The 26,574-nt window shown below is 45.3% G+C and overlaps 1 protein-coding gene across 1 annotated transcript in view; it reads right to left on the bottom strand.

The window, feature by feature from the left end:
- SEC16B (SEC16 homolog B, endoplasmic reticulum export factor) overlaps positions 1 to 26,574 on the bottom strand; it is a 284,826-nt gene that overhangs the window by 70,053 nt on the left and 188,199 nt on the right. The window contains exons 20-21 of the mRNA XM_069231559.1: positions 12,936 to 13,012; positions 11,533 to 11,688 (exon numbers count right to left, since the gene is read on the bottom strand). Of these exons, the coding sequence (XP_069087660.1) occupies positions 11,533 to 11,688; positions 12,936 to 13,012 (233 nt within the window). The remainder of the gene's footprint in view (positions 1 to 11,532; positions 11,689 to 12,935; positions 13,013 to 26,574) is intronic.

The following is a 26,574-nucleotide window of genomic DNA, read 5'->3' as shown; positions in this document are numbered from 1 at the left end:
GGCCTATGTTCTCCTTCATCCCACCCTGTTTATCAGAGAGAAAGGGTGGAGACATCCCTAACATGAATATCTAAAATACAATATTCCTGATTTAGGGTTTCCCTTCCATAGGATTTTAGGTGAAAATGAAATTATGCTTATTTCATTTCTAGTTACCCATGGGTGGGTGTGTGTGTGTGTGTGTTGATCTTCACATGGTCTTCAGTGATATTGCAGCACATGCAAATAATTGTTTCCTTCAACATTTTTGCATGTTATCTCAAAATGCCTCTACAGTATTCCTAGAACTCAGCATGAAAACTGAATTTGACTTAAAACTGGCTCTCCATTTTCTTTGGAATGACTCTCTTCTTCCTTTCCGTCTTCTGCATACCTCCTCTCTCTGAGCACAACCTACTCTAAGTCACATTCATATTTGCCTTAATCACTAATATACTATCTCTAGAAATTGCCCACATTAAATTTCACAATCGTCTCCCTTGAAAGTCATACCCAGGGAACCTAGCCAAGTAATGAACAAATTCACAGACCCGCCTCTCCCACTAAAGATCACACCTAACTCCTATTAATTTATTGTACCAAGTGAAACCTGGAGTAAATCCACAGATTAGATTCCTTATGAGTGCAAGACTAATCCCAATAACCAACAATAGCCGAAAAAGAAAATAAACTACCAACCCTGGGCTCCGGAGCAATGTACTGCCCTGCATAAAGCACTACAATGTCTCATCACTGGTAGTTAGTTCTATATAAATGCAATTGCAATATATAACCTACAGTAATACTAATACCAAAACACTCAGAGGCTGGGCAGTCGTCTAGAATTCATACAGGCTGCATAATAATTGCCATTTACTGCTTGATTCTCTTACACTTGTATAAGAAAAAACTGCTACACGTCATGCCAATCACCCAGAACTGTATCAGTTCATAAGAATAAGCCACCCATTACCAACTGAACAGGCATGGAATAACTGAAGAGATGTGCCATGTGGCTAGAGACTTTTAATTTACTCCACCACTGCAAATCCAAACTTGTATGATCACTTTTTGACATCTCACAATGACAATCTGAGAAGCGATGCTGCTAACAAAGTCCATCCCATCTGATCCTTGTACCATTTCTCTCTTTAACTTATGCCTGCTCAGGACCAAAACCTTTTAACAAAACAGAATATCTCAGAATGGACAACCAAGTGTAGTAACCACCTAAATTGACTATGAATATAACAAATACCGTAAAGGGACCTAGAGGCTGCCAGCTTACTGGAAACCATAAAATGCTAGTCTATCTCTCACACTTTTACAACCACAACACCATAACTGCAACTCAGTGGTCAATATGTACAACATGGAAACACTTCCTACACAGGATCAAAACAAAGACAGCATTCTTCCCGCGACACACTATACATGGGGTAGCGTTCAGCCCATGTAGGCAAACACTTCAGCACCCCACATTGGGGTAATAAGCGCTATATAAATTTTGAAATACAATACAATAAAATGTGTTAACACCAGTTAGCATTTATGGGTAGATTGTTATTACATTGTGTTAATTCTATATGGATACTTATAGCTTGCTATAATACGCATTTCATCTAGTGTTGGTTGCCTATCTGCCACAAAGCCTAGAGAGGATGTTAAGCTGTGAGAATCCTTGTTAAGCCTTCTTAAGATTCGTCGTATATTGTTTGCCAATGCGAATTGTCTGCATATTTTTTATTTTATGACTCTGTATTTGATGCTTACCTTTCAGACGGCTTGTGCTCATTTTAGTAGTCCTGAGTTGGCTATGGTGTTGAGCCAGTGATAAAGGGCAAAGGCCTGATTGGTTCATTGGCAAATGTTATATCCAATTCTATATCTCTGATCTGTTTATTATGAAAGATTACAAATAAGGCAGTAGGCCTGACTTATTTTCTATAAAAATCATACGTAATTGTCAAAACTACTTTATGGACGTCTTTACATGGCACTATGTTCAAGCATGTAGACAGGGATTTTGTTACATGGAATTTCACAAATTACTGCTGAAACCAAGGATTCTGGTTTTGGCTGCTTCCTTTGATAAACCCTGCTGGTGGACAAAGTGTGTTGTGTTAATTCTTGCTAGACTTTCATAGGAGGACATGGCAGGTGTAGGTGTCTGCTGGGCACACCAAAACACTCTGCATGTATATACATATACAGAGGTTCTTTAGGTCAGTGCTCCTCTGTCTGTTCGAGTGTCATTCATATTCTGCTTCTACCCACGACCTTATAGTGCATGGGGCACTAGGTTAGCTCGTTCTTGCCATTTTCACTATTACCCTGTGAGTAAAAGCATTTTCCTGATGACGTGCACAGCCACCTGAAAATGAGTGTGAGTCCGTGTCTGGGGCTGGTGGTCAGTCTTTTACTTTACCATTTTTTCTCTTTTATATGCCCCCCTTCACTCTTTCCTTCTTTTAATTTTTTTTAGAAAAAGACCATCACTTGACTCCCCAGACAGTCCTACCAGCCTGCTCACTTGCTGCTCATTTTATCTGTGGTGTGCTGCATCCTGTGCAAGCACTATTTCTAGACTGGATGGACATCTTGGAATGGTATGTCTAAAGTGTATCATTGTTTTACTGTTTCAAGATGGACACCATGATTATAAGCATTATGTTTGCCACCATGGAGCAGTACAACTGCGAAACAACATACACTTTATCATTTGGCAAGCAAGTTGGCCGTCCAGTGCGATGTTCAGTAATAGCCATCTTGAATTGTATTGTGCATAGTGTATCGTTTTTAATTCTGAAAGATGGCCAACATGTTGCTTCCAAAAGTGGCAGATATGTTGGAATAACATATACAGTGTAGTTGAAAGGCAGTAGCCTGCTACTATGTTTTTTTTAATCTCAACCGTATGCCTGCCAAGCTCAGGCGATGGCATGAGGTTTTTTTCTACTTTTATTATCTTAATTTTCTTCCATTTGCTTCTTGGGTTTGTGTGTCTGTTTTACTGTCAATGGGTAATTAGGTGAATGGAAGAATGAGTCAGTGGATGAATGTATGGCTGTAAGAATGAGACAGAGCTCATGTATGGTGACTTATTGAATACCTTAACTCATCAGTGACTGAAAAGGCACCTTCAGTTATAAGTGAAACCTACTGTCATTTCCAATGCTTGTTGTATAGTGCATGCACACTGAGTCACGGAACATAAAGGCATGTGCAGAGGTCCCCATCGACACATAGGAGACAAGAACATACGACCCACAGGAACACAGACCCTTGGACAAAAAGACAACACACACTCATTACGACTTGGCTGTCTTATCACAAGCCCGCCAAAGCCGCGGGTGGCGGTCTTTCACCCACCATATTACGATTACTGCAGGATTGCCACCACATTTTTGGCAGAAATCCTGCAGTAGTCATGGAGGCGGGCGGAGGCGAATGGGTGGATCCACCACCGGCCCTACCCAGCCAGAAGGACTCTACCTACCGTATTGTGTACAATGACACGGCATGGCAGTGTCCTGATGAAGGGGCACTGCCGACGGTGGAAGCGCCTGTTCCCGTTCCCTGACGGACGATCTCCTCGATGGACATTGTAAGTCGGACGTCCGACAGGGGAGGGGGGTGGCAGGTGTTGTGTGTGCGTGTGTGAGTGGGTGTCTGCGTGTGAGTATGCATTTTTGTGTGGGTGTGTGCATGCGTGGTTGAAAGCGAGAATGAGTGCTGAGCTGAGTGCTAGTATGAGTGCTGAGGTGAATGCGTGTATGGATGCGTGTGAGTGAATGCGAGTATGGAGGTGTGTGAGTGAATGCGAGTATGGATGCATGTGAGTGAATGTGTGTTTATAAGTGTAGGTGAATGACTGTATGCGTGGTGCGTGTGGGTGTCTGTGTGCGTGTGAATGTATGCGGGTAAAGGGGTGGGGGTGCTGTACCTTAAGGGGGGGAGAGGGGAACTGTACCTTAAGGAGTGTGGGGGGCACTATACCAGAAGGGGGTTGTGAGGAGGGGGGTGCTGCACCAGAAGGGGGGGGGTGGCGGGTCCTGGTATGGAGGGAGGGTGGGGGGGATAATGCGCTTGCTGGGGTGGGGGAGTCATCTGCCGGTGACAGGGAAGAAATTCCCTGTCACCGGTAGCCCTTCCGCCAGGGTTTTCCTAGCGGTGCTACCGCCGCAGAAACCCTGGTGGAAAGTCGGCTCAAAATAACACCAGAGATGCTCATCTCCGGCCCGGCATGGCCGTATGAGTGGGGATGTGGCGGGTTGGCACACTCATGTGGCGGTCTTCGCTGCCAGCCAGCGTGAAGGGTCTTAATGAGGGCCTTAGAGTTAAAAGATAGACATACAGACACACATGCACATTGACAATACACTTAGAGGCACACATGGATGATGGAATGAACACAAGAGATGAGGAGTAGACGGATGCATTAAAGCATACTTGGTTATGGTTGATGCAGGTTTTCTCCCTATTGAATTTTTTGTATGCAGTAGAGGGGAAGCAAATTCGAGGTAGAAAAAAATTGTGTACTGTACATCTATTTCTCTCCTTCTAAAATATGACTCCATTAGACTTGCCTGATCTCTTCATGTATACCGCATCCTGTTCTCTTTCCTTCCTTCATTATTCGCAAGCAGTTTCTGTAAATTTCTTCAACTGAACACAGTTTTCAGAATACATTTGTTTATATGAGATTGATTAGTAGGTTTCATGATGCTATTCCAACTCGAGTGGAGTCATAATCTACTGTCTGATGTACAAATACGAGTTTTTATTTTATTTTATGTTTTCTGGCATGATTTTAATCAATCACCAATAAATTGTTCATCAAACAATTGTTTATTTAATTAAATTACGATATGCACGTATTAACCTTACTGCTTTTACTTTTCTAAACAAAACATATACTTTTAAGGGTTTTCAAATGTTTTACATGTTTTCTACAGCCAATTACGCAAATTATTTTGATCTGCTTGACTTTCATGCCTTAAGGGAATATGCTTGTATTTACCTCTAAACCACAATGGAAGAACGTGTGCAATAGATTTCTAATGCGACATAAAGGAGTTAAGACTTGCCCAGCCACTTTGAAAATGATATCTTATTGCAGTCAGAAAGTGCACTGTTATAAGGACTGATGAAGCCGAATCTCGGCTGCAGCCTTATGCTATCACCATAAAGGACCACAAGAAAGAGCTAGATTGCAATCAATGACCTCAGAATTACCCTTTAGCTAGGAGAAATGGAGCCACAAGTGGAAAAATATAATTTTGCTTGGGGATTCAAACCTCCCACATCAAGTTGATGGATATGTAAAACACTATTACTGCAAATTACATGCCAGAAAATGATTTCTGTAAAGACAGTAAATATTTCTGACAATGCCCTCAATTAAAACAGATACCACATTTTCATTGTGGAGAAGCTAATCTCCAAAAGTAATGTTTGACACATACTTCTCTTACTGCTTTATTCAGTCTAGAATTCTACATTGTATACACAAGTTTCTCATTCTTCTAAGTGCAAATGATTGGTCATGAACGCTGCAAGATACTTTCTGTCAACTTTAAAAAGGGCTATGAGTAATCGAGAACATGTACACACTAAAGGCTCCTTTCTATGCCTGCAGTAACTCAGTTATGAGCAAGATACTTACCTTCGGTAATGCCTTATCTGGTAGAGACTCTATCTAGTTGCAGACTCCTCACCTTAGAATGCAGACTGGATCAGGAAATATTTTGTGAGCAGTACCCCTTTGTGCTGGTAGGAGGCGTTGTTTGGCTCTGTGTGGCGTCATCACTTTCCTGCACACCGGAAGTGATGCATGCGGAGCCTATATAGATGCCATTCCAGCGTGCTTATGTCAATTTCTTTTGTGACAGCTCTCCCATCCACCGTATTACAGTTCCATGACATCCTATGGGTATCGTAATAGGGCAGATGGGATAGCCGTCATTTTTGTGACGGAGTATTCCATCCGCTGACATCTAAATCAGGCTCAGGGTCTCTACCAGATAAGACATTACTGAAGGTAGGTAACTTGTTCATCTGGTAGAAACCTCTAGCCTCAGATTACTCACCTTAGAATAGATACCCAGGTGGTGGGTCTGCAAAACAAATTCACACTAAAAACTCCTGCAGGACCAAATGGGCAAAGTGTCCATCCTTACAGACCTGAATGTACAGGCAGAAGTGTTTAGTAAACATGAGCAGAGCTGCCCACGTTGCTGCCTGACAGATGTCCAGGACTGGAACACCATGTGCTAACACAGTGGTCACAGCCTTGGCTCTGGTAGCATGCAAGCCCTCAAGGGGTTGATTCTTGGCCAATGCACAGCAGATTTTGATACAGAGCAGAATCCATATTTAGATGGTCTGTTTCTTTACTGCCTTCCCTTTCCGGGCCCTGAATACCCCACAAAGAGTTGGTCATCCACCTGGAACTCATTTGTGTGGTCAGGGTAGAATGACAAAGCTCTTTATGGGTCCAGCTGGAGGAGTCGATCCTCTTTAGAAGGGTGAGGTGGAGTGTAAAAATGTAGGCAGGGTGACAGACTGGCCTACATGGAATGCGGTCACCACCTTCTGTAAGAAGGACGCTCAAGTCCGAAGGACCAGTTTGTTGAGGTACAATGAAACATAAGGAGGGCACGCTAATGCTACCAGCACATGTAACTCGCTAATGCTCCTGCCAGATGTCATTGCCACAAGAAAGTCTGTCTTTATGCTAAGTAGTTTGACTGGACAGTTATGAAGCGGCTCAAATAGAGCACACATCAGATAGGTAGGAACGATTTGAGGTCTCGCTGAGGCATAATGAAGGGGACTGAAGGAAACATATGTTGAAGACCCTTCAGAAATCTATTTACAAAAGGGGACTTGAAAAGAGAAGGCTGGTCTAGTAACCACAAGAATGCTGATATGGCAGACAAATAACCTTTAAACGTGCCCAATGCAGAGCCCTGCTGGGCCAGGGTGATAATAAGCAAGGGAACCTGTGAAAGGGGAGCAGATTGGGGGGGAGGGGGGTTTAACCTATTTTTCTGCACACCATGCCACAAACTTGCCCCAACAGCAGGCTAATACCCTCTTGGTGGAGGGACACCTGGATGCCACATTGACAATACAGACTTTGTCCAGAAGGTCAGAGGCTGTCAACTGTCGCTGCTCAATCTCCAAGCATAAAGGCAGAGCATTGACAGGTTCTGGTGCAAGACCCTCTCCTGCTGCTGCTACAGAAGATCCTCCGGAGGGGATAGCCTGATCGGAGGACCAATGGACATGCTCAACACCTCAAGATACCAAACTCTCCGTGCCCAATCTGAAACCACAAGAATGACTTGAGCCCGGTTGTTCCTGATCTTTCTGAGAACTCTGGCCAGGAGTGGCATTGGTGGTAATACAGGAGGCCTGAGCTCCACTCCAGATGAAAAGCATCTCCAAATGAGAACTGCCTTGGAAACTCCAGTCCACAGAACTACTGACATTGTGCGTTCTCGACGGTGACAAACGGATCTAACCAGGGCTCTCCCCATTCTTGGAAGAGACCTTGCATCACCTCCAGATTGAGATGCCGCTTGTGGTCTGCTAGGCATTAATGGCAGAGTTCATCAGCCCTGGTGTTCAGAGAGCCCACCTGGTGCAGAACCACCAGGGAAATGCCCTGATATACTAGCCATATCCAGAGACACAAAGCCTTGTGTCATAGGATCCACAACCCCACCTGCCGTGTTTATTACAGTACCATATGCCAGTGGTGTTGTCCATGAATACCTGCACTAGCTTACAATGATGGAGGATAGAAAGGCTTTCCATGTCAATATGACCGCTCAAAAGTTCCAACAGGTTGATGTTGAGCCTAGATTCTGCCGGAGAACAGAGTCCTCTGATCTTCACCTTTCCCTGATGGCTGCCCCAGCCCAGGAGTGACGCATCTGTCACTATAGTTAGATCTGGTTGGAGAAGGGTGAGGGGTCTGCCGCGGGCCCAATTGCAGTTCATCACCCACCACTGTAGATCTTTTGAAGTGCCATGTCCGAGAGATTCCCCAGATGCTGCGCCCACTGGAACTTCAGGTCCCACTGCAGAGCCTGCATATGACAATGGACATGCATCACTAGCAGAATGCAGGAGACCCTGCAGCCTCAGAGCCAGAGTCACCAAAATCCAGGATAGAGGCTGAAACATCGGTATCACAGCCTGAATATCCTGGACTCACAACTCTGGAGGATAATCCCAAACCAGCGATGTGTCCACAACGGTCTAGATGAAAGGGAGAGACTAAGAAGGAGTCAGGTGTGACTTTGACATGTTGGTAGTGCACCCCAGCAGGTGCAGGAGGTCCACCAAATGGCTGAGGTGGGCGATGACTGTCTGAGATGAGCTTGCCTTCAACAGCCAGTCTTCGAGACAGAGGAAGACTGCTACCCCCAATCTCTGCAGATGAGCTGCAACCACCATCGCCTTGAACACCCGAGGGGCACTGGAAAGGCCAAAGGGGAGCATGGCCTGTGGGTAGGAAGGACAAGGAGGTGGAAACATGCATCCTGCAAGTTCAATACTATCATCCAGTCCTTCGTGTCCAGGGCAGACAGGACCTGAGCGGGTGTCAGAATTTTAAATTCAGGAAGAAATTGAAAGGGCATAGGTCTAGATTAGGAGGAAGGCCTCCATCCTTTTTGGGCAATAACAACCACACCCTACTTCTCATGCCACTATCCTCTCTATGGCTCCCTTAGCCAAGAGAGTTGCCTCTTCCTGGCGGAGTAAGGATATGTGGTCCTCTGTCATCCTGTCTCAAGTAGGTGGCATGGATGGAGGGGTAGTCAAAAAGGGTAGGAAGTAGCCCCTTTAGAAATTTGGAGAGCTCAGCGGTCGGATGTTATCGACCTCCAGTGGTGCAGGTGATGGCACATCCCACTGGATGCCCATGATCGTTGGAGGGCAAACTAAAGGGGCTTGGAGACTGCGGCTGTTAGAGGGGTGGGCCCGACCTCTGGCTACCTGACCCACGTAGTCTGTGGGTACCGAGTCCTCGGCCACGCAAGGGCTGGGATGCCTGCAGGCTGCAGTGGCTGGGTGGGTAGAGATGCAGTTTGAAGCCCCTTTCATAGACTGCAGTTGATGAGGGGCAATGGAAAAGACCCAAGGACCTGGCTGCAGTCCTGCTGTCCTTGAAGCACTCTAGTTCTGAGTCCATCTGTTCTGTTGGAAGTCATCGAAGGGCATGCCCATTAGCAAAACCCAGACATATCCTGAAAGCCAGTGATTCTCAGCCAAGCATAGTGCTGAAGGGCAACCGATGATGAAATTGATCTGCACAGTGAGTTGTTCGTACCGAGCCCACATCGATGGAGATCTTAGCTGTATCTCTCTTGTCAGTAATGGCTTGAGAGTGTATGGCTCAGGCTCCTCCGGGACCATAGACAGCACCTGGGCAACGAGTCCCAGATTGTATGGGAGTATCAGCCCAAAAGGCATCCAGTTTTCACTGACTGCAGTGCCAGACTGGCAGAAGAGAACATCCTCTTCCCAAAGATATCCAGCCTCTTGGATTCCCAATCCAGTGGTGTAGGGAATGTGCCAGACACGCACCAAATATGAGGTGTATGGCCTCACAGAATTCAGGTAGTTGGGCGGGGTCACTTTAGGAAATTCTGGGAGGCACAAAGATGACCCAGACACAGGCTCTACCGTGGAGCCAGGCCTAGAATACCAACGCTCCCTCATCTCGTCAGAAGACTTTGACGGACAGGGAGAAGTCAAAGATCTTTTCAGGTTCTTACTCTTCTTCCTCTTGTAGCACTTACTAGACTTCCCTGACGAATTCAACTGTGACGACAAGCATCTTTAGTGACTTTACAAATGATCTTGGGACCTTCCTCTCAACCAAAGTCATGATCGTTGCATGTCGAGTGGTGAGAAGCTTGAGGGACCGATCCCTCAAGGCCTTGGGGTGCATAGCAAGGCAATCGGCGCAGGTCTTCACATCATGATCACTCTCCAGGCATCAGAGACATAGCAAATGTGGGTCTGTCACCATATTTGCCAGTGACAGGCTATACATGGCTTGAAACCAGCTTACCTGGTGGATATACCTAAAACACCTGGAGACAAGACTCAGAAAAAAATCTCAACAAAAGTTGAAAAAGGTCAATCAAAAAATACTGGGGGTGAACTGACCTCAGCACGCTGGGGTGGTGCTTATATAGGCACTGTGCATGTCATTTCTGGTGAGGATGACGACTCCGACGACGCCATGCAGAGTCGAATGACGCCACCAACCGGCGCGCAGGAGTACTTCTCACAAAAAAAGTTTCCGGATCAAGTCTGATGCCTGGGGGTAATTCTAAGGTAAGAAATATGTGGCTAGAAATCTCTATTAGATATACTGTTATAAACAAAAGAGTCAACAGTGTAGTAAATTTGATCAGGCATACAGACGTATTACAGGATGGCATAATGTTATGTTATTGTGGATGGGATGATGGTAGTGGGCACCATGTTGTGAGACTCAAACCCATTGATATTGGTCTGTTGTCAATAGATATCTGAGCTAGTGAACAGCCTTCCTTCTAAATATGGTTATAAGATGGTTCCATGTCATCCGGGACAACATGTTCCATTCCTGAGCTGCTAATCCATAATATGATGTATTCTTAGTTATCATCAATGTAATTAATTAGACTGACAAACTAGATTATAGTAGTTGTAAAGGGAAAAGAAATGCCTGGAGACATGATGTCCCTGATGATGGGAAGTAGTCTGGCAACCACAGCCCAAGGCAAGACCAAGAAAATCTTGCTAAGTAAGAGTTCATGGAAACATGACTCCCACCTTGGCTGATGGACTAACAATACGCCCTCAAAACGCATTCATTTGTAGTAAATCCTTAAATCAGGCCACAAACACAAGGCTCTGTGAACAGCACCATTTGTGAAAGCACTAACTAGCCTTGCTATGATAGTGACTCTGTGGTCCTCTCAATCCCATATCTTCAGCTAGCATTTTTCTTTAGTCGTCCATGTCACCCAGAGTTATTCTCAGGTCTACAAGAAGAAAACCATGGATATCTGGTTGCAAATTGCAGATGACTTTATCCTCTGCCTAATTTCCACCTGTTTGCACCATTCTACGTAACGGGGTCTAAACAGCTCAAGTCCCTCCACCTGTTCCTCATTTACTGCTCACATCTCCTCCTACTCGTCCTGCTAAGTGTAATGTTTCACCAGTGCCACTACAGACTAAACCATCTCTTCACCTTTAATCTCCCTACCTACACAAATCCTACTAGCCTATTTGCACACAAGGAAGTGTCCAAAGGACTTCCAAAACCTTAGATGTTCAATCTCACTGAGTAGTTCCCCGGACAGGGTTCCAGAGTCAGGATCCACAGCCAATTCTATGACATAATATTGATGTAAAAAATATTTTGAAACAAACATATCACAGAAAAAATATTGAGGAAAAATATTCCGACTTTACATAATCCTTGTGTGCTCTAATACAGAAATGAATATGTCGTAAGTTGATTTCCCTCACCTTCTTGTTTTCTGTCAGCTCTTGGTTACCATCTTGTGTCTGGTGAGACTGCTCTGTGGTCTCTGTGGTGCCTCCATTCTGTGGTGGTGTGGCATCTTCATCCACTGAGATAGTGGAACATTCAGACACCGTTCTTACTCTGGGCACTGGCATATGCTGGAAGAGGGAGACAGAACGGGTACTCAGATGAATAAAGACCCAAAAGAAGCATGTAGACTGCAGATAATCCTTACGTATTTCCAGGCATCTAAAGTACCCTGCAACCTTGAGTGCCCCAGCCACCTCAAGTACTCCAGCCTACCAGGTTATCTTAACTACACTGTCTACACTGATCTTTCCCACATACCCCATCCATACCACATACCCCAGTACCATATATATTGCATCCACAACATGTACACTGATCGTTCCTCATAGCTCATCCACTCCAAATTCAGGTACTCTCCAACCATAAAATATCCTAGTCACCGCAAGTTCCCAAACCATTTCACATGCCTGTCTCCCACCTCCATGTAGCCCAGCCACCTCAAATTTCCCATCCTTTCTGAGAATCATAACCAGGCCCCTTACTCCAGCCCTCACACATGCTCTAGCTACCTCATGTACCAAAACAATCCACATACACTAGGATCTCTGCATACTTCAACCACCACACTAACTGTAGTTTCTCAACATAACATCAGTCAATTAAAGCACCTCAGTCATCTCAACCCCAAGTATTCAGCTATCTCATGTCCACCTGCCACTTCAAGTGCTAGCATATCACACACCCCAGCCACCCCAACTCCAAGTGCCAAGCAATCTCAAGTACCTCAGCCCTTTTCACATACATCAACCACCCAACGCCAAGAATCCAGCCACCACTCCACACGCCTCAGACACCCCAGCACCACAAACCCCTGAAACCTCAAGTAGCCCGGCCACTCAACATGGATGCGTGTCTCATGCGGTACATATTCCTTGGCAAACAACGACATTCTTCTCAGCAGAGAACAGCTATTAGGATTCACAGTTTAAGCCAAAGAGTTAGGAAGTCTTAACTTTTCAATAAAAGCGGCTATGGCAGTGAACTATAAATATATTACAGAGAATATATAAATAGAAACAGACTGCAGCGTACAGCAAAATAAATGCCTCTCTGACAGCAGAACCATAAACTGCGGTAAACAGATCGCCCAGACGAGGGTCCTGGACAGTATGGGTAACCCATATTGCACAGCTCTTAGAGCTTCCCCTGCAGGAGGTAGTTACTTCTTCAAGCAGCTTCTGCCCGCTTTGAGCTCTGGTACCGAGGGCTGCCTTCCATGCCCCTTTGACTCCCACCCAGTGCTCAGCTGCTGTTCCCAGACCAGTGACTAGAGTGGACATGCTTTCCTATTACCCCCGAGAGGCCTTATTGTTACCTGCTGTACGTGGGCGTTTGCTCCATGTGCAAGCCTTGCATGGCTCTCCCAGATTCCCCCCACAAGTGGGGCGCCCCCTAAATGAAGGTAAGGAAAGGATATGTAAAAGCTTATCTGATCAACACGCCTGAGGCATTCAAAGAACAGTGCTTCACTTGAAACAAACACAGTGTAGGGGTGCAATCAGACGTGAGCTTTCGGGGGGGCAGGCTAAGACTTCAAATAATGGCAAAGCTAGTAGGTCTGACTTCAGTGTGCTGACACTTGCAAAAACATTCGTGAATACGAGTATTCGCATGCATTGACTGATGAGGCTTGTGCGCTTGACATTGTGGATCAAGGAGCAGCTGATTACAATGATAAGTCACTGGGTTAAAATGAAAGGATGTATGAGTGCGAGGATGTGCGAAAGAGTGCAGGATACTCAGTGCATGGATACGGAGTGTCTGACTGCATGTACGAATGAGTGCATGGAAGAATGCATACATCTGCCTACTGACGTAGACATGCATTCACCCATGTCTGCATCCACAACACCACACGTGCACATACTCACACAAATTTACAATGAAGAAGCAGCGTCATATTTGCACAGTTTGAATTGGATAAAAGAATCTTTGCAAACGTGTTTAAAAAACAGTGCAGTTTACAAAAACCACAGTGAAAAGGAATGCATCTATAGAAGCATTACAGTAAAACAATATATATTAGACAAAGACAGAAAACTGTAACATCATACAATTAGTGCAGTATTCTCACTGCTAGCCGTCATATAGGTAAATAAGAACAAGCACTGGCTAAACCAATAAGTCCACATTGTAGGCCAAGTCATGACTAAACAGTAAAGTTAAAGAAAAGGCTGCTGCCGTGAAATAAGAAACAAAAAACTGCTTTCTATATACAATGCATATATGAGATAAGGAATTTAATGTGTGACGATTCCATGTAATTTCGAGATGTAAAATAGTCCTTCATGCATTCCGATGCAAGCATTCCGCAGGAATGGAATGATGCACCAGTCAACAAATAGCATCATGTGAGAGTGTAATGCCCCTCTGGGTGGAGCCAAAGCCCACTATATGTATATTTTAGATAACTCGTAACAATAAAGAATAAGGCTCTCAATAAGGAAACTGACAGCCAATGCAGTCAAGTCAGATGTAAAAAAGACCATTAGTATACTGCAGCAGGAAAGGTTTAAACTTATGTTGTACAGAAAGGACACATAAAAAGAAAGCGTAGCTCGTCCCCAATAAAGCTCTAGGTGCAAGCTCAGCTGCTAGAATTACCATCACTCTAGCTGGCAGTGAGGGCGCGCAGCGGTAAAGTGCCCAGACACAATCTCACGTATAAATAACGCAGGTGGACAGGAAACATTGAGGCCAGATCCAACAATCAGCTCCTAAGAGACTTATAGAAAAGGTACGCCGGGTCCAGAGACGATTTATAGATGGCATTAAAGTCAGCAATTTTCACCTTCTCCCAAAAGTTGGTTTTTGGCCACTCAGCTGTTTCTCTATTGATTGGAGCGCCGTCGGCCGAAATCTCGTTCAAACCGATTTCAGTTTGTGTTGTTGCAAATGTGCGCAATCCAGCGACGTTGGCAGGCCTTATCATGAGTTAAGTACACTTGATGCGGCCCCATAATTCTGCGCTACTCAATGGAACCTGCATGCAATTTTAGTGTGATAAACTTTCCAATGGCGCGGAAATTAGACTTCTGACCATCCAATAATCACAGACCAACAGCACTTGAGTTGTATTTGATAAAAAAGCTGAACGCTTAGGTAGATGAGGAACCCAAGAACCCCTAATGTTGAATCCGAAAACCGGAAATTGTAAATTATTCATTACCTTGTGAGTGTCAGGGAACAGCAAAAAGGGTATCTGACCCGGCAAGGTCTGCTCACATTAAGATTTTACACTCAGCAACAATGGTTCCGTTTTCTATGCAATGTAATATGCATTGAAACATGTTTTCATCCTGTAGGGCACCGCCTGGGTTCTGAACACCATCGAAATCCACTTTTTTGTTCTAACAGTGAAGTATGATGTCTCCTTGTTTCCCGCCAAAGCTGACTGATGGCTGAATATGCAGTGAGGAACGGCAGACAACCATTCAGGAAGGGCGGGGGTGGGGGTTGGGGTAATTTTTAATTTAGTTTTGGGGGTTGGTTTTAGGGCTCAGGGTGGGTGGGGGGCATGGGGGTAGTTTTTAAGGGGTTAAGGGTTTTTAAGGGAGGTCGGGTTACTTCTGTTTTTAGGGTGGGGGATGGCATGCGACAACCACGCATGCCGTTTCCACACATGCCTTTACTAGGCATGACTTTACAATGAAAATTCATTGTAAAGGCATGCATGGTGAAGGCATGCGTGGAAACAACGCGGTTGGAGTTCTGACTGCGTTGTTCAGGCATGCGTGGTTGCCACATGCGTGGTTCCATCATACAACCCTAGCTCAGGTATACTGTTGGGTAAGATACCTCCTGAAACAACTACATGTATTTATCAAAGGAAAGAAAACTGGTAGTGTCTGTTTACTCAAGACCAGATTAGGACTATTTCCCCAGAAACACTGTCATAGTTGAGCAGAGCCACCTAATTAATCAGATGTGACATAGTTAGATAAAGCATCTGTAAAGATCAAAGTATTCTTGAAGAAGTGTACGCAGTTCCTTTTCTTATTTTCTTGTGTTGAGATTGAGTTTCTAAAGGCTTCAGAAATTGTCATGTGCGTCTACTTCAAGGCAACTGGATACCCACTAATAGGAAGTCAGTAGGAATGGGAAGCTGTGGTTCATTATACATGTGCAAACTTGCCAACCCTACTGATTTCAGCCTCTGATCCTACATCTTTTCAGTAGGCCTGGGTTGACCTCTGCAAACCAGTTTCCAAACTCCAGAGAAACAAATAAATCCTGTGTTGTGCTGCCCAGACCCGTAAAGTGGTTGATACACTGGAGCTGGACTAAGATTTGGGGCCGGATGTAGGTAGCCTTTTGCACGTCGCAAACTGCGAAAAACGCATTTTGCGGCATGCAAAAGGCCTAACGCGATGCACAACCCCAAATTGCGAGTCGGTACCGACTCGCAATTTGAGGCTGCGACTCGCAAATAGGAAGGGGTGTTCCCTTCCTATTTGCGACTGCATCGCCATGCTGAGTTGCTTTGTGACCGCGAATGCAGTCGCAAACCAACTTGCAGTTACCACCCACTTAAAGTGGGTGGTAACTCATTCGCAAAAGGGAAGGGGTCCCCATGGGACCCCTTCCCCTTTGTGAATGCCCCCCAATTTTTTTTTCAGAGCAGGCAGTGGTCCTATGGACCTCTGCCTACTCTGAAAAAAACGAAACCAAATGGTTTCGGAAGTTTTTCTTTTTGCAACTTGTTTTCCTTTAAGGAGCTGTCTTCAGCAGGCCACCATCCCTGTGAGTGCATGGACTCGCTATGGGGTCGCAAAATGCGACCCACCTCATTAATATTCATGAGGTGGGTCTTTGCGACCCCATAGCGAGTCGCAGAAGGTGTCTGCGACACCTTTCTGCATGCACTTTTGCGAGTTGCAAATTGCGAGTCGGTATGACTCGCAATTTGCAAGTCGCAATTTTTTATTTTGCTACATCTGGCCCTAAGCCTCTTCTAGTGCAGTGAAGTCTGGCAGACATCTTTGCTGTTCTCGTGGTGTTGCATATGGAACTTCCTTATCCTGTGGTGGTGACTCCACGGCGTTGATAGGACAGTGAATCGCTGAATCATTCATTTACCAACTGAATGCTGAAAATCAATGGAAAGGCACATTTTTTTCCAAAGATGGACACTATCGTTGGGTAGAGGATAAAGGCTTGACAGACTGTTAGACTCAGTCCTTTGCCCATCATTACATTGAACATGCAGAAGGCCTTCTTCGTTTTAGCTGCTATTTATTACTGAGCTAAGAAGGCAAAGAAACCATTTCAGAAGTCCTACATTTTATTTGTTCATACCTCTCGATTAAAACGGAGTAGGTAAGACGTTAATTTTTCTGGAATTATGTAGCCCATCCATTCCAAATACTGGGAAATATGGAGTAAAACATACTTTTTGGCAGTGCATCCTGGGAGTGTCTGGGGTCCCTTAACACTTTTGGGCACCTCAGTATGAAGGTGTGGCTGAGCATTAACTGCAAGTCACAGGGACAGCAGCGAAGCACCATAAACAAAGTGTTTTTGAAATAATAAAACACATTTGCCTGAAGTTCAGCATTACAAGAAGCACTAATTACACGACCTTCCTGACTTTAAAACGGCAGTTTGGGCCCGAGGAAGATCTCACTGAATATTTGTTCCTGAGAAAGGAGATCAAAATGCGTAGGTATACACGAGGAGCCACTGAGTGCCAGGTGAACTTTAAGGTTTCCTACACTACTTCTCATAATGGGGACCTACAGCAAGCTCAGGCACCATCTCATTGCCACCGCCTGCTATCTCATTAAATGAGACACTCACTGACTGACTGCAGCTGCCTTAAAATGACTCAATGACCAGCAAATCTCAATAATTCCTACATGAAGTCAAACTCTGCTAATGATTTGTCTGTCAAATATTTTAACGAGATTATATATGTTTCTTGTTTGTATGTCAACTCATGGTTGGCTTACACAAATACTATATACTGCTTTTTAATTACAGTAATCACGTCTACCTCAATGCTTGAAAATGTTAACTTTTTTTAGTCAAAAGCAAATATGAACCAACATGATGAATACAGTTTCCATGTTGAATGATTGGGAAATGGATGAACTGAATCTGTGGTTAGTGAGGGGATGGCATAATGACAGAACAGAAAAAGAAGCGGGGGCAGGGTTAATAAACACATTCTTAAAATCTCTGGCAGCCAGTTTTCTAACTGTTAGCTATGTTAAACTCATGCGTAACACCCGCTGACTCTGTTCTGCATGTTCTTCTCCCCGGCCGCTATTACCTGACCTCAGACCTAGGCACCTCTTTGATTCTGGACATTGTACGTGGCCGACGGCACCCCCCGCATGCCTCTCTCCTTCTCCCATCTTTCTCTTCCATGCCCCTCCTTGAAGTCTTCCTGGAGATGTTGCCTGCCTCCCTGCACTGCTGCATAACTCTCTGGGCTTCCTATGTTTTTGTGAACACACTGCTGATTTACCTATACCTTCTGAGTGTCCCTGCACATTCTGCCTTAATTCTTGCGCTCCTCGCCAATGAACCTGCACCTCCTCCATATACCGAGGGCTGGGTGAAACTGAATGATTCTTTTCACATTACATTTTGTGAAGTCCCACGGAAATGGTATTACTTCACGTTTTTGTAGCAAAATATGCTGTGCTGGTATCTTCTGTTAACAGGTTTTGAGAGACAATGGTGGTTCGAGAAGAAAATACCTCTTGGCCAAACATTTTCTACTCAATCCAGTCTCCCGTCACATCTTGCAAGACTTTTTAATGTGAGATAGGACGGGCGTGAAAAAAAAATAATGAAATCACACAATGTGAAATTTCATGTAATACGAAAGTCAGGAAGCTTATGAATTTCGCCAGTGTAATCCCAGGCCTATACATCCTTGTACCTCAAGCCTGCCTATCTCCCGGCACCACCTCATCTTCTCCTTCCACATCCTGTGTCCCTACTTGCCAGTCTTGTGCATCTTCCACAAGTCTCCTTCCTCCCTGGACAACTTGCATGACTTAAGCACACACACCAGGAGAGTGAGAGAATTGAGCAGCACATATTCTCTCTATCAGATACACATCAACACAAAAAGGTGCACGGGCTCCTGACGGTAATTACCTTATTATGGAATCACCTACTTCACAGGAGAAGGCACCTCACCCACAGGTGATGGTGGCATTCTTCATGATCGGTGCCTTCTCCTCATTAGAGTTGGCAGACCCCCAAAAAATGAGCTTAGCCACTAGTTTGGAGCTTGTTACAAAGTTTTTCTTTTGGATAAGAAGAGGGATCCATTGTTTTCTAAAAATGACTATGAGTATACCATCAAGATATTTCTTTTTATGCTGTGGGTTCCCCATGTCATGGTTAAAAAATAATGGAGTAAGGATGTGTGCCGATTCTAACCAGCACAAACAGGTTTCCATCTTTCTTCAGGGTCTATAAATTCCTGACTGTTTGCTGTGGGCGAGGAAAGAATACACTCAAAAGTAGATGCGGAAATGTCTGTTGTAGGAAAGTGCCCTTGTTGGCATGGTTACCCCCCACTTTTTGCCTGATATTGATGCCAACCTGACTGAGAGTGTGCTGGGATCCTGATAATCAGGCCCCATCACCAGTGTTCTTTCCCAAAAACTGTACCATTGTTTCCACAATTGGCACACCATGGAACACAGTCAAGTCCCTTGTAAAAGGTATCCATGTTACCTAGGGTCCAGTGGCCAGGCAAGGTCCCTAAGGGCTGCAGCATGTATTACGACAACCTGGGGGGCCCCTCACCAAACACATGCACACTACTGCCACTGCAGCTTGTGTGCTGGTGGGGAGAAAAAGACAAAGTCAACTTAGCACCCCTCTTAGGGTGCTATGCCCAAAGACCATTGCCTGTGGCATAGGTAAGCCACCCTTCGAGTAAGTTTACAGCCCTAAGGCAGGGTGCACTATACCACAGGTGAGGGAATAGCTGCATAAGCAATATGCCCTACAGTGTCTAAGTCCTTTCTTAGACATTGTAAGAGCAGTAAAGCCATCTTGAGTATATGGTCTGGGAGTTTGTCATTACGAACTCCAAAGCTCAATAATGGCTTCACTGAATACTGGGAAGTTTGGTATCAAACTTCTCAGCACAATAAACCCACACTGTTGCCAGAGTTAAATTTATAGAACAATGCACCCACAGGGCATCTTAGAGATGCCCCCTGTATTTTACCCTATTCTTTAGTGCAGGATTGACTGGTCTGTGCCTGCCTGACACTAAGAGATGAGTTTCTGACCCCATGGGGTGAGAGCCTTTGTGCTCTCGGTGGCCAGAAACAAAGCTTGCACTGGGTTGAGGTGCTTCACACCTCCCTCTGCAGGAACTGTAACACCTGGCTGTGAGCCTCAAAGCACTACAGCTGGTGGAGATGCCCGTCTCCCCCACCCGGACAAAGCCCCACTTTTAGTGGCAGGTTTGGCGGGAAACTTAGGAAAAAACAAGGAGGAGTGACCACCTCAGATGGGACCACCCCTAAAATGTCCGGACCTGAGGTGACCCCCTCCTTGCAAAATCCTCCATCTTAGTTTGGAAGACTGGGATCAAAAGGGTGAGGTCTGTGTCCCCCTTCCCAAAGGGAGTAGACACCAGAAGGGTGTAGCCACCCTCAGGGTCAGTGGCCATTTGCTATCTCCCTCTGACCCCTGTGATGCCCTTAAATCCAGGATTTAAGGGCTTCACTGAACCTAGCTCATCAGATTCCTGGCGATCTGACAAGAAGAAAGACTGCTAAGCTGAAACCCCAGCAGAGAAGACGGAAGACAAAAACTGACTTGGCCCCAGCCCTACCAGCCTGTCTCCAGCTTTAAAAGCCCTGCAAAAGAAAGCAACAAATCCTGCAGGTCCAGGGACCTCAGAAAAGCCTCCAGAGGGTTGCCTGCATCACTGAGGATCAAGAACTCCCATGGACAGCAGCACTGTCCAAGAAGAAACTCCATCTAAGGACTCCAGAACCTCAGCAGATCCACGACTTCTGCCCTCTTTGCACCTGACGCCCATGCCCCGAGTATAGGTGGCCCAACCAACTACAGGTGGTCCCCAGGTGATTCTGAACAAGGGCTCACCCTGGGTTGACCCCTTCAGGCCAACAAGACGACGCCTGCAGCCTGAATGAGGAGGACCCCATGACCAACTGTGACAGAACCAGACGAGGATTGCTGACGTCAAAAGGCACCCCTGCACCCGCAGCCCCATGGCCTTGGGGAATCTGACCTTCAGTGCAGCAACGTCCGGCAGGTGGCCCCCCCTCCTTGTCCAGCCTTTGGTTTCCTGGAACCAACCCCTGACTTAACCTGCAGCATCTTTGTGGCCCCGGGGTCCCTCTATAGGAAAGCATTAGGGGCCCATGGTAAACCAACATCAACACTGACCTCTGCACTTGGCCGACCCTGTGTTACTGGTAGTGGGTGTTTGGGGTTAACTTGAACCCCAACCTGTGGACATCCTAACCCCCGGAGACTGGAACTGTAAGTCTTGTACTTACCTTCAAATCTTACTAACTTTTCTTCCCCCCAGGAACTGTTTCTGAAAATTGCACTGTGTCAACTTTTAAAACAGATTATTGCTAATTATTCAAAAAACTTATAGTTTGCCAATTCCAAGCAAAGTGGTATTGGTAGATATGCTGGATACTTACTGGCACATGTACTTACCTGCAACTTGAATCTTGTGGTTCTAGAAATAAAGTAACAAAATATATTTTTGTTATATACAAACCATTGGCCTGGAGTTAGTCATTGAGTGTGTGCTTCCTTTATTGTCCGTATGTGTACAACAAATGCTTTGCACCACCCTCTGATGAGCCTAACTGCTCCACCACACTACCACAAAAGAGAGCATCAGTATTATCTACTTCAGCCTCTGTTAAGCCTCTGGGGAACCCCTGGACTCTGAGCACACTATGGGGGTCATTCTAACCCTGGCGGTAAAAACCGCCAGGGCGAACGACCGCGGTAGCACCGCCAACAGGCTGGCGGTGCACCGCTGGGCATTCTGACCGCGGCGGTTCAGCCGCGGCCAGAAACGGGAAGTCGGCGGTGTCCCGCCGACTTTCCGCTGCCCTTGAGAATCCTCCATGGCGGCGGAGCGCGCTCCGCCGCCATGGGGATTCTGAAACCCCCTACCGCCATCCTGTTCCTGGCGGTTCTCCCGCCGGGAACAGGATGGCAGTAGGGGGTGCCGCGGGGCCCCTGGGGGCCCCTGCAGTGCCCATGCCAATGGCACGGGCACTGCAGGGGCCCCCGTAAGAGGGCCCCATAAAGAATTTCAGTGTCTGCCTAGCAGACACTGAAATTCGCGACGGGTGCAACTGCACCCGTCGCACCTTCCCACTCCGCCGGCTCAATTCTGAGCCGGCGTCCTCGTGGGAAGGGTGTTTCCCGCTGGGCTGGCGGGCGGACTTTCGGCGGTCGCCCGCCAGCCCAGTGGGAAACCCAGAATGACCGCCGCGGTCTTTTGACCGCGGTACGGTCTTCTGGCGGTTCCCGCTTGGCGGGCGGCGAAGCTCAGAATCACCCCCTATATCTCATTTTGACATAGTATATACAGAGCCAGCTTCCTACATCTGTGAAGTAGACAGAATGTCCAATTGCATTGTTATGCTAAGTAATGCTGATGTTTTGAGAACAATGTTGCACACCCCTAAGAGACCACAGCAAAAAAACAGCAAACGCATGCAGTGGTGGGTCCCAAAAATATAGTGTACACTACACACAGTTTTTAATGTACAAGACACATGCACATGTGCATGCAAGTCTATTCATGCACGCTTCAATGAATACCATGTGAGCACTTTATTACTGACCTAATTTACCTTGTTTAGACTTTGTTCCTATTTCTTCAGCAAAGAGGGAGGGGGCACTTCCCTGTGTCAGACACTTCACCCACTCGAGACTCATTTCAACACCTTTTTATATGACTGAGATAGGATGGACACCCCAGCTAGCATGCATTAGGGTTGACACCTCGACCTGCCCTGAATTTAGTTGGTAGCAAGACAAACACTACAAACAACATGCAAGACCATTACAGATATATGTCAAGTCTTTTTGCCTCATTCCTGCAGTAGCTAATCGGCATTATTTGTTTAATTACTTTGGGCAAACCTCATGATATCCACATTTGTTCTTTTTTCAACACTTACCCCAAAGCACGTCACGCTTTCAACACACAAAAACCTCGCTGTGCACCATGCCTCATCCCCTACACCTCGACAAGGTAAGACATCTCTGCATAGCTCTTTACACCCCCTGCACCCATGTATATCTCGCTGCAGCCTGCCAAACTCCCAAGACATTTTTTATCCACTTTAAAACTTTTGAATCACTGCTTCAGGATACACATCATAATGCAGACATCATGTTTGCTTCTAATAGACATGAGATAAACCATCTGAGAATATCAGAGCATCATACGTATAGAGATTGAACATACATATTGTGTTAGACACAGTTGTATACTGGAACACAAATATCTATTAGTGACATTGTGCGCCGGAAGCACTGGTCGATGATGATTACATCATGTGTAGTGTTGCTGTTCGTATCAATTTCAATATCATTGCCGGGCTCTCCTCCATCATTCAGTCCCTCTTCGTGTAAGTTTTAAATGGCATCCAGATGGAGTCAGATTTACGCCGTCTGACATGAAGGATTGCTGATCGTTTCCCATTGCATATACATTGCACATCTTACTCCACACATATGTACTGGAAGGGTGATTTGCTGCTTCTAGATATGTGCTAATGCAAGTCTAGTTGCCAGTAGTGAATGCGAAATGAGTTTGTCCTTCGGAGTAGTTAATGGAAATATAGTACCCTCCCCCAGGTCACCCAGTAACATTGTCAGCGTTTGCTAGGGCAGAGTAATTATTTCCATATGTCTCATTTTTTGCAGAAACACGAAAGTTGCCATCTTCTTGGTTAACTGCAATTCCCATTCCACGTGATTTCGTTTAACTGATTAGAAAGGCAGAAACCACAGCAAAAAGGGAGAGTTCTTCCCTCAACTTAGAAGAGAGGCTTTGGACGGAGTTAAGAAGCAGAGGGCATTGTCAGCATATAAGGTCATTTCTATAACCATCCCTTTTATGTTCTGGTTATTTTGGGCTCTCTCAATAAAGGGTTACCTTGAGAAGGTGAATATTAATGGAATAAAGGGCATTCCTGCTTAGACCATCTTGAGGTGGGAATCAAGGGAGAGTACTTCCCATTCAACTTCAGGTGTCGTGTAATCAGGCATCATGTAATCTGCTAAGATTAAACTCTTCATTTCTGGGCCCCGGTGTCTTATTCAGAATTTTAGTAATCTAAAACCAGTTGTCCCCACCAAAGGACTACTGAACATAAAATGAGTGAAGGAGCATCAAACTCTTAGTCTCTGATTTATTCCAAAGTGGCACAGCGTGGTGCTGCACCAAAAATAGCAGCGGGGTACCACTTTTAAAACATAGGGAAGCGCCGTATTTGCGTTTCCCCCTGCGCCGGCGCTGAATTAGGCTGCCTGTGCCAATGCAGGCATCCTTGTGCCATAGTGCAAGGGTGTCTGCTTTGAGGGGATAGATTGTTTAAGTGCAGGAGGTTGGCGTTTGCATGGCAAACGAGGAGGAATGCTTTTATTCCTCGTCCTTTTTTGCTTATTCCATGTGTGCTGCATTCTGCAGCACACGTAGAAAGAGCAAAATGCCATGGATGATTGTGTATGTACAGGAAGGTGTCCTTTCCTGCACATAAACAATCTATAATGGCGATTTGGCACTTATAATGAGTGCTGCAAAATGCAGCACACATAGAAGTAGCAAAGCGTCATTTTGGAATGATTGTTCCAAAATGACGAAAACTGCGTCGGAGGGGCCTGTATTTACAAGGAGGCGTAATGCCTTAAAAATTGGCATTACACCTCCTCGTAAATATGGCACAGTGGTTACAGCCACTGAAGCGTCACAAAAGTGATGCTTCTGTGTCGCTAGGGGCTCTCAAATCTGCCTCTTAGTCTCTTGAAGGCATGTACAATTGAACTCTTTTGATGTGCATATGATATTTTCTAAGAAGAACTCTTGCTGATCTTGCACGAGTTCTTTTTCTGTGAATATGGTGCAGTGGTAGGAGACGAACATATTTAAAATGTTCTTAATGTTAGTATGAAGTCTGCCTTCCCTGTCCCTAATTTTCTGAATGTGGTTTCTAGTTTGTACTTGTTGAGTTTGAAGCCCAACAGCCTGTCTGCTTTATCTGTGTTGACATAATATGATTGTTTTATGTACAACAGTTTCTTGGAGGCATTGCCATCAAGAGTTGTTCTAGCTTGCTCCTGACTTTATGCAACTCTCTCTACGTTCTCAACAAGTTGTCTCTTTTATGTAAATCCTCTTAACTTTCTAGATGAATCTCCTGTTACTGTTTACTCTGCTTCCCTTTGCTTTTAAACAGAGTTGTATGGAAGGTTAACTCCGATCTTACCACTGCCCTTGTCGTGTCTCAAACAACATGCCAACTTCCTTCTCCATTCTCATTTTTATGAAAATAAGGCTGCATTGCCTCCCTAAACCTTTCCCTCACCACTGGGTCCCTTAAAGCCATCTGCAATTTCTGTCTATCAGATCTGTTGCAACAGATCTCCTGAATGTAGGAAAAGGTCAGTGAGTGTGTAAGACCTGCAACGGGCCTCTAATAATACTAGATAGTCTGCAATCTCTATTGTGGCGTATATCTTCTACATGCAGTGAGAATAAGACAACAAAACAAAAACATAAACACAACCAACCTAACATTAGTATCAAACACATCCTAACTCTCGGATACATAGAAGACCAGTAACATATAGCTACCGTCAGGATCATCAGCTTCCAGATGGCCCCTGGTAGTTTGAGGCCTGACTCCAGTATGTGACACTGAAATACATTTGCTTTCTTAAAGCAAATATAGATTTTACAGTCAGAGGTGAACAAACCAAACCTCCGACATGAGAGCTATTGATGAATTAAGCAAGTGTGAAAAAAGAGCCACTGATAACGTGTGCATTTGAGAAGAAGCCAGTCGGGTTGAAAGTTGTGTTTTTTGTTGAGAGAGATGTGTTGTCAGCGTGGGTGTTCCAGCCTCAAACTGGAAGGCTTTGTGAGTTTAATGCTCCTGTATTGTCGCCACTCAATCCTCTTTAGCTTGCAGTGGTTGCAGTCTCTTGCTTTCTTTACAGGCCTTGTTTGTTTTTGTGGTGCCCTGCTATTCCCAGTCATCCTGCTGTGGAGTGTCTCTACTATCAGAAAGACCCCTGATATCCCTCGCCTCTGTCACTTCCGGTACAAAAAGAGAAACCCCTTCTGCAGGGGATGGCTTCCCATCTCAAGAAGGTTGTATTATTTTTTAAATCCTTTCGTAAGTCCGCTACTAGATTTCTTTTTTGCTGCAACGCGGACAACACTCTGTGAGTACGATGTAGACAAATGTCCTCTGCGGCTGCCTCGTGGGCAAATGTCTAAATAAAAACCTGCACATAGTTTTCGAGATCCTTGTTGGTGACCAACATGGGAATACCCCTATTGCGAATATTGCTTCTCCTTGAGCGATTCAAGATGTCACCCATTTTTTTCAGTCAGGTCTTTGTTTCTTGTCTCTGGGGTCTTCGTTTTCTGTGCCAGTCTGTCCTGGTCGTGTGAGTTTGTTGTAAGGGCGTTTTGTGACTTGATCAAGATGAGTTTCTGCCCTCTGGATGGTACGATCAAGTTCTGATATTTCCTTTTTATTGCCAAGATGATATTTCCTTGTGGAATTCTGCTAGGATGTCATGGATATTTCCTTTTGTGGTTGGGGCCCGAAGAATATCATCAGATACTTCAGCAGGACAGCTCAGCTCTTATTGACTCTGGGAGCTCAACATATCCCCCATTGAAGTTGCCTTTACTGCCTTCGCCTTTGCAAATGCCATGCTCGAAC

This window comes from Pleurodeles waltl, chromosome 4_2 (assembly GCF_031143425.1).
Source record: "Pleurodeles waltl isolate 20211129_DDA chromosome 4_2, aPleWal1.hap1.20221129, whole genome shotgun sequence".
NCBI lineage: Eukaryota > Metazoa > Chordata > Amphibia > Caudata > Salamandridae > Pleurodeles > Pleurodeles waltl.
The sequence above is the reverse complement of the archived record's forward strand: the minus strand, read 5'-3'. Positions and strand labels throughout refer to the sequence as shown.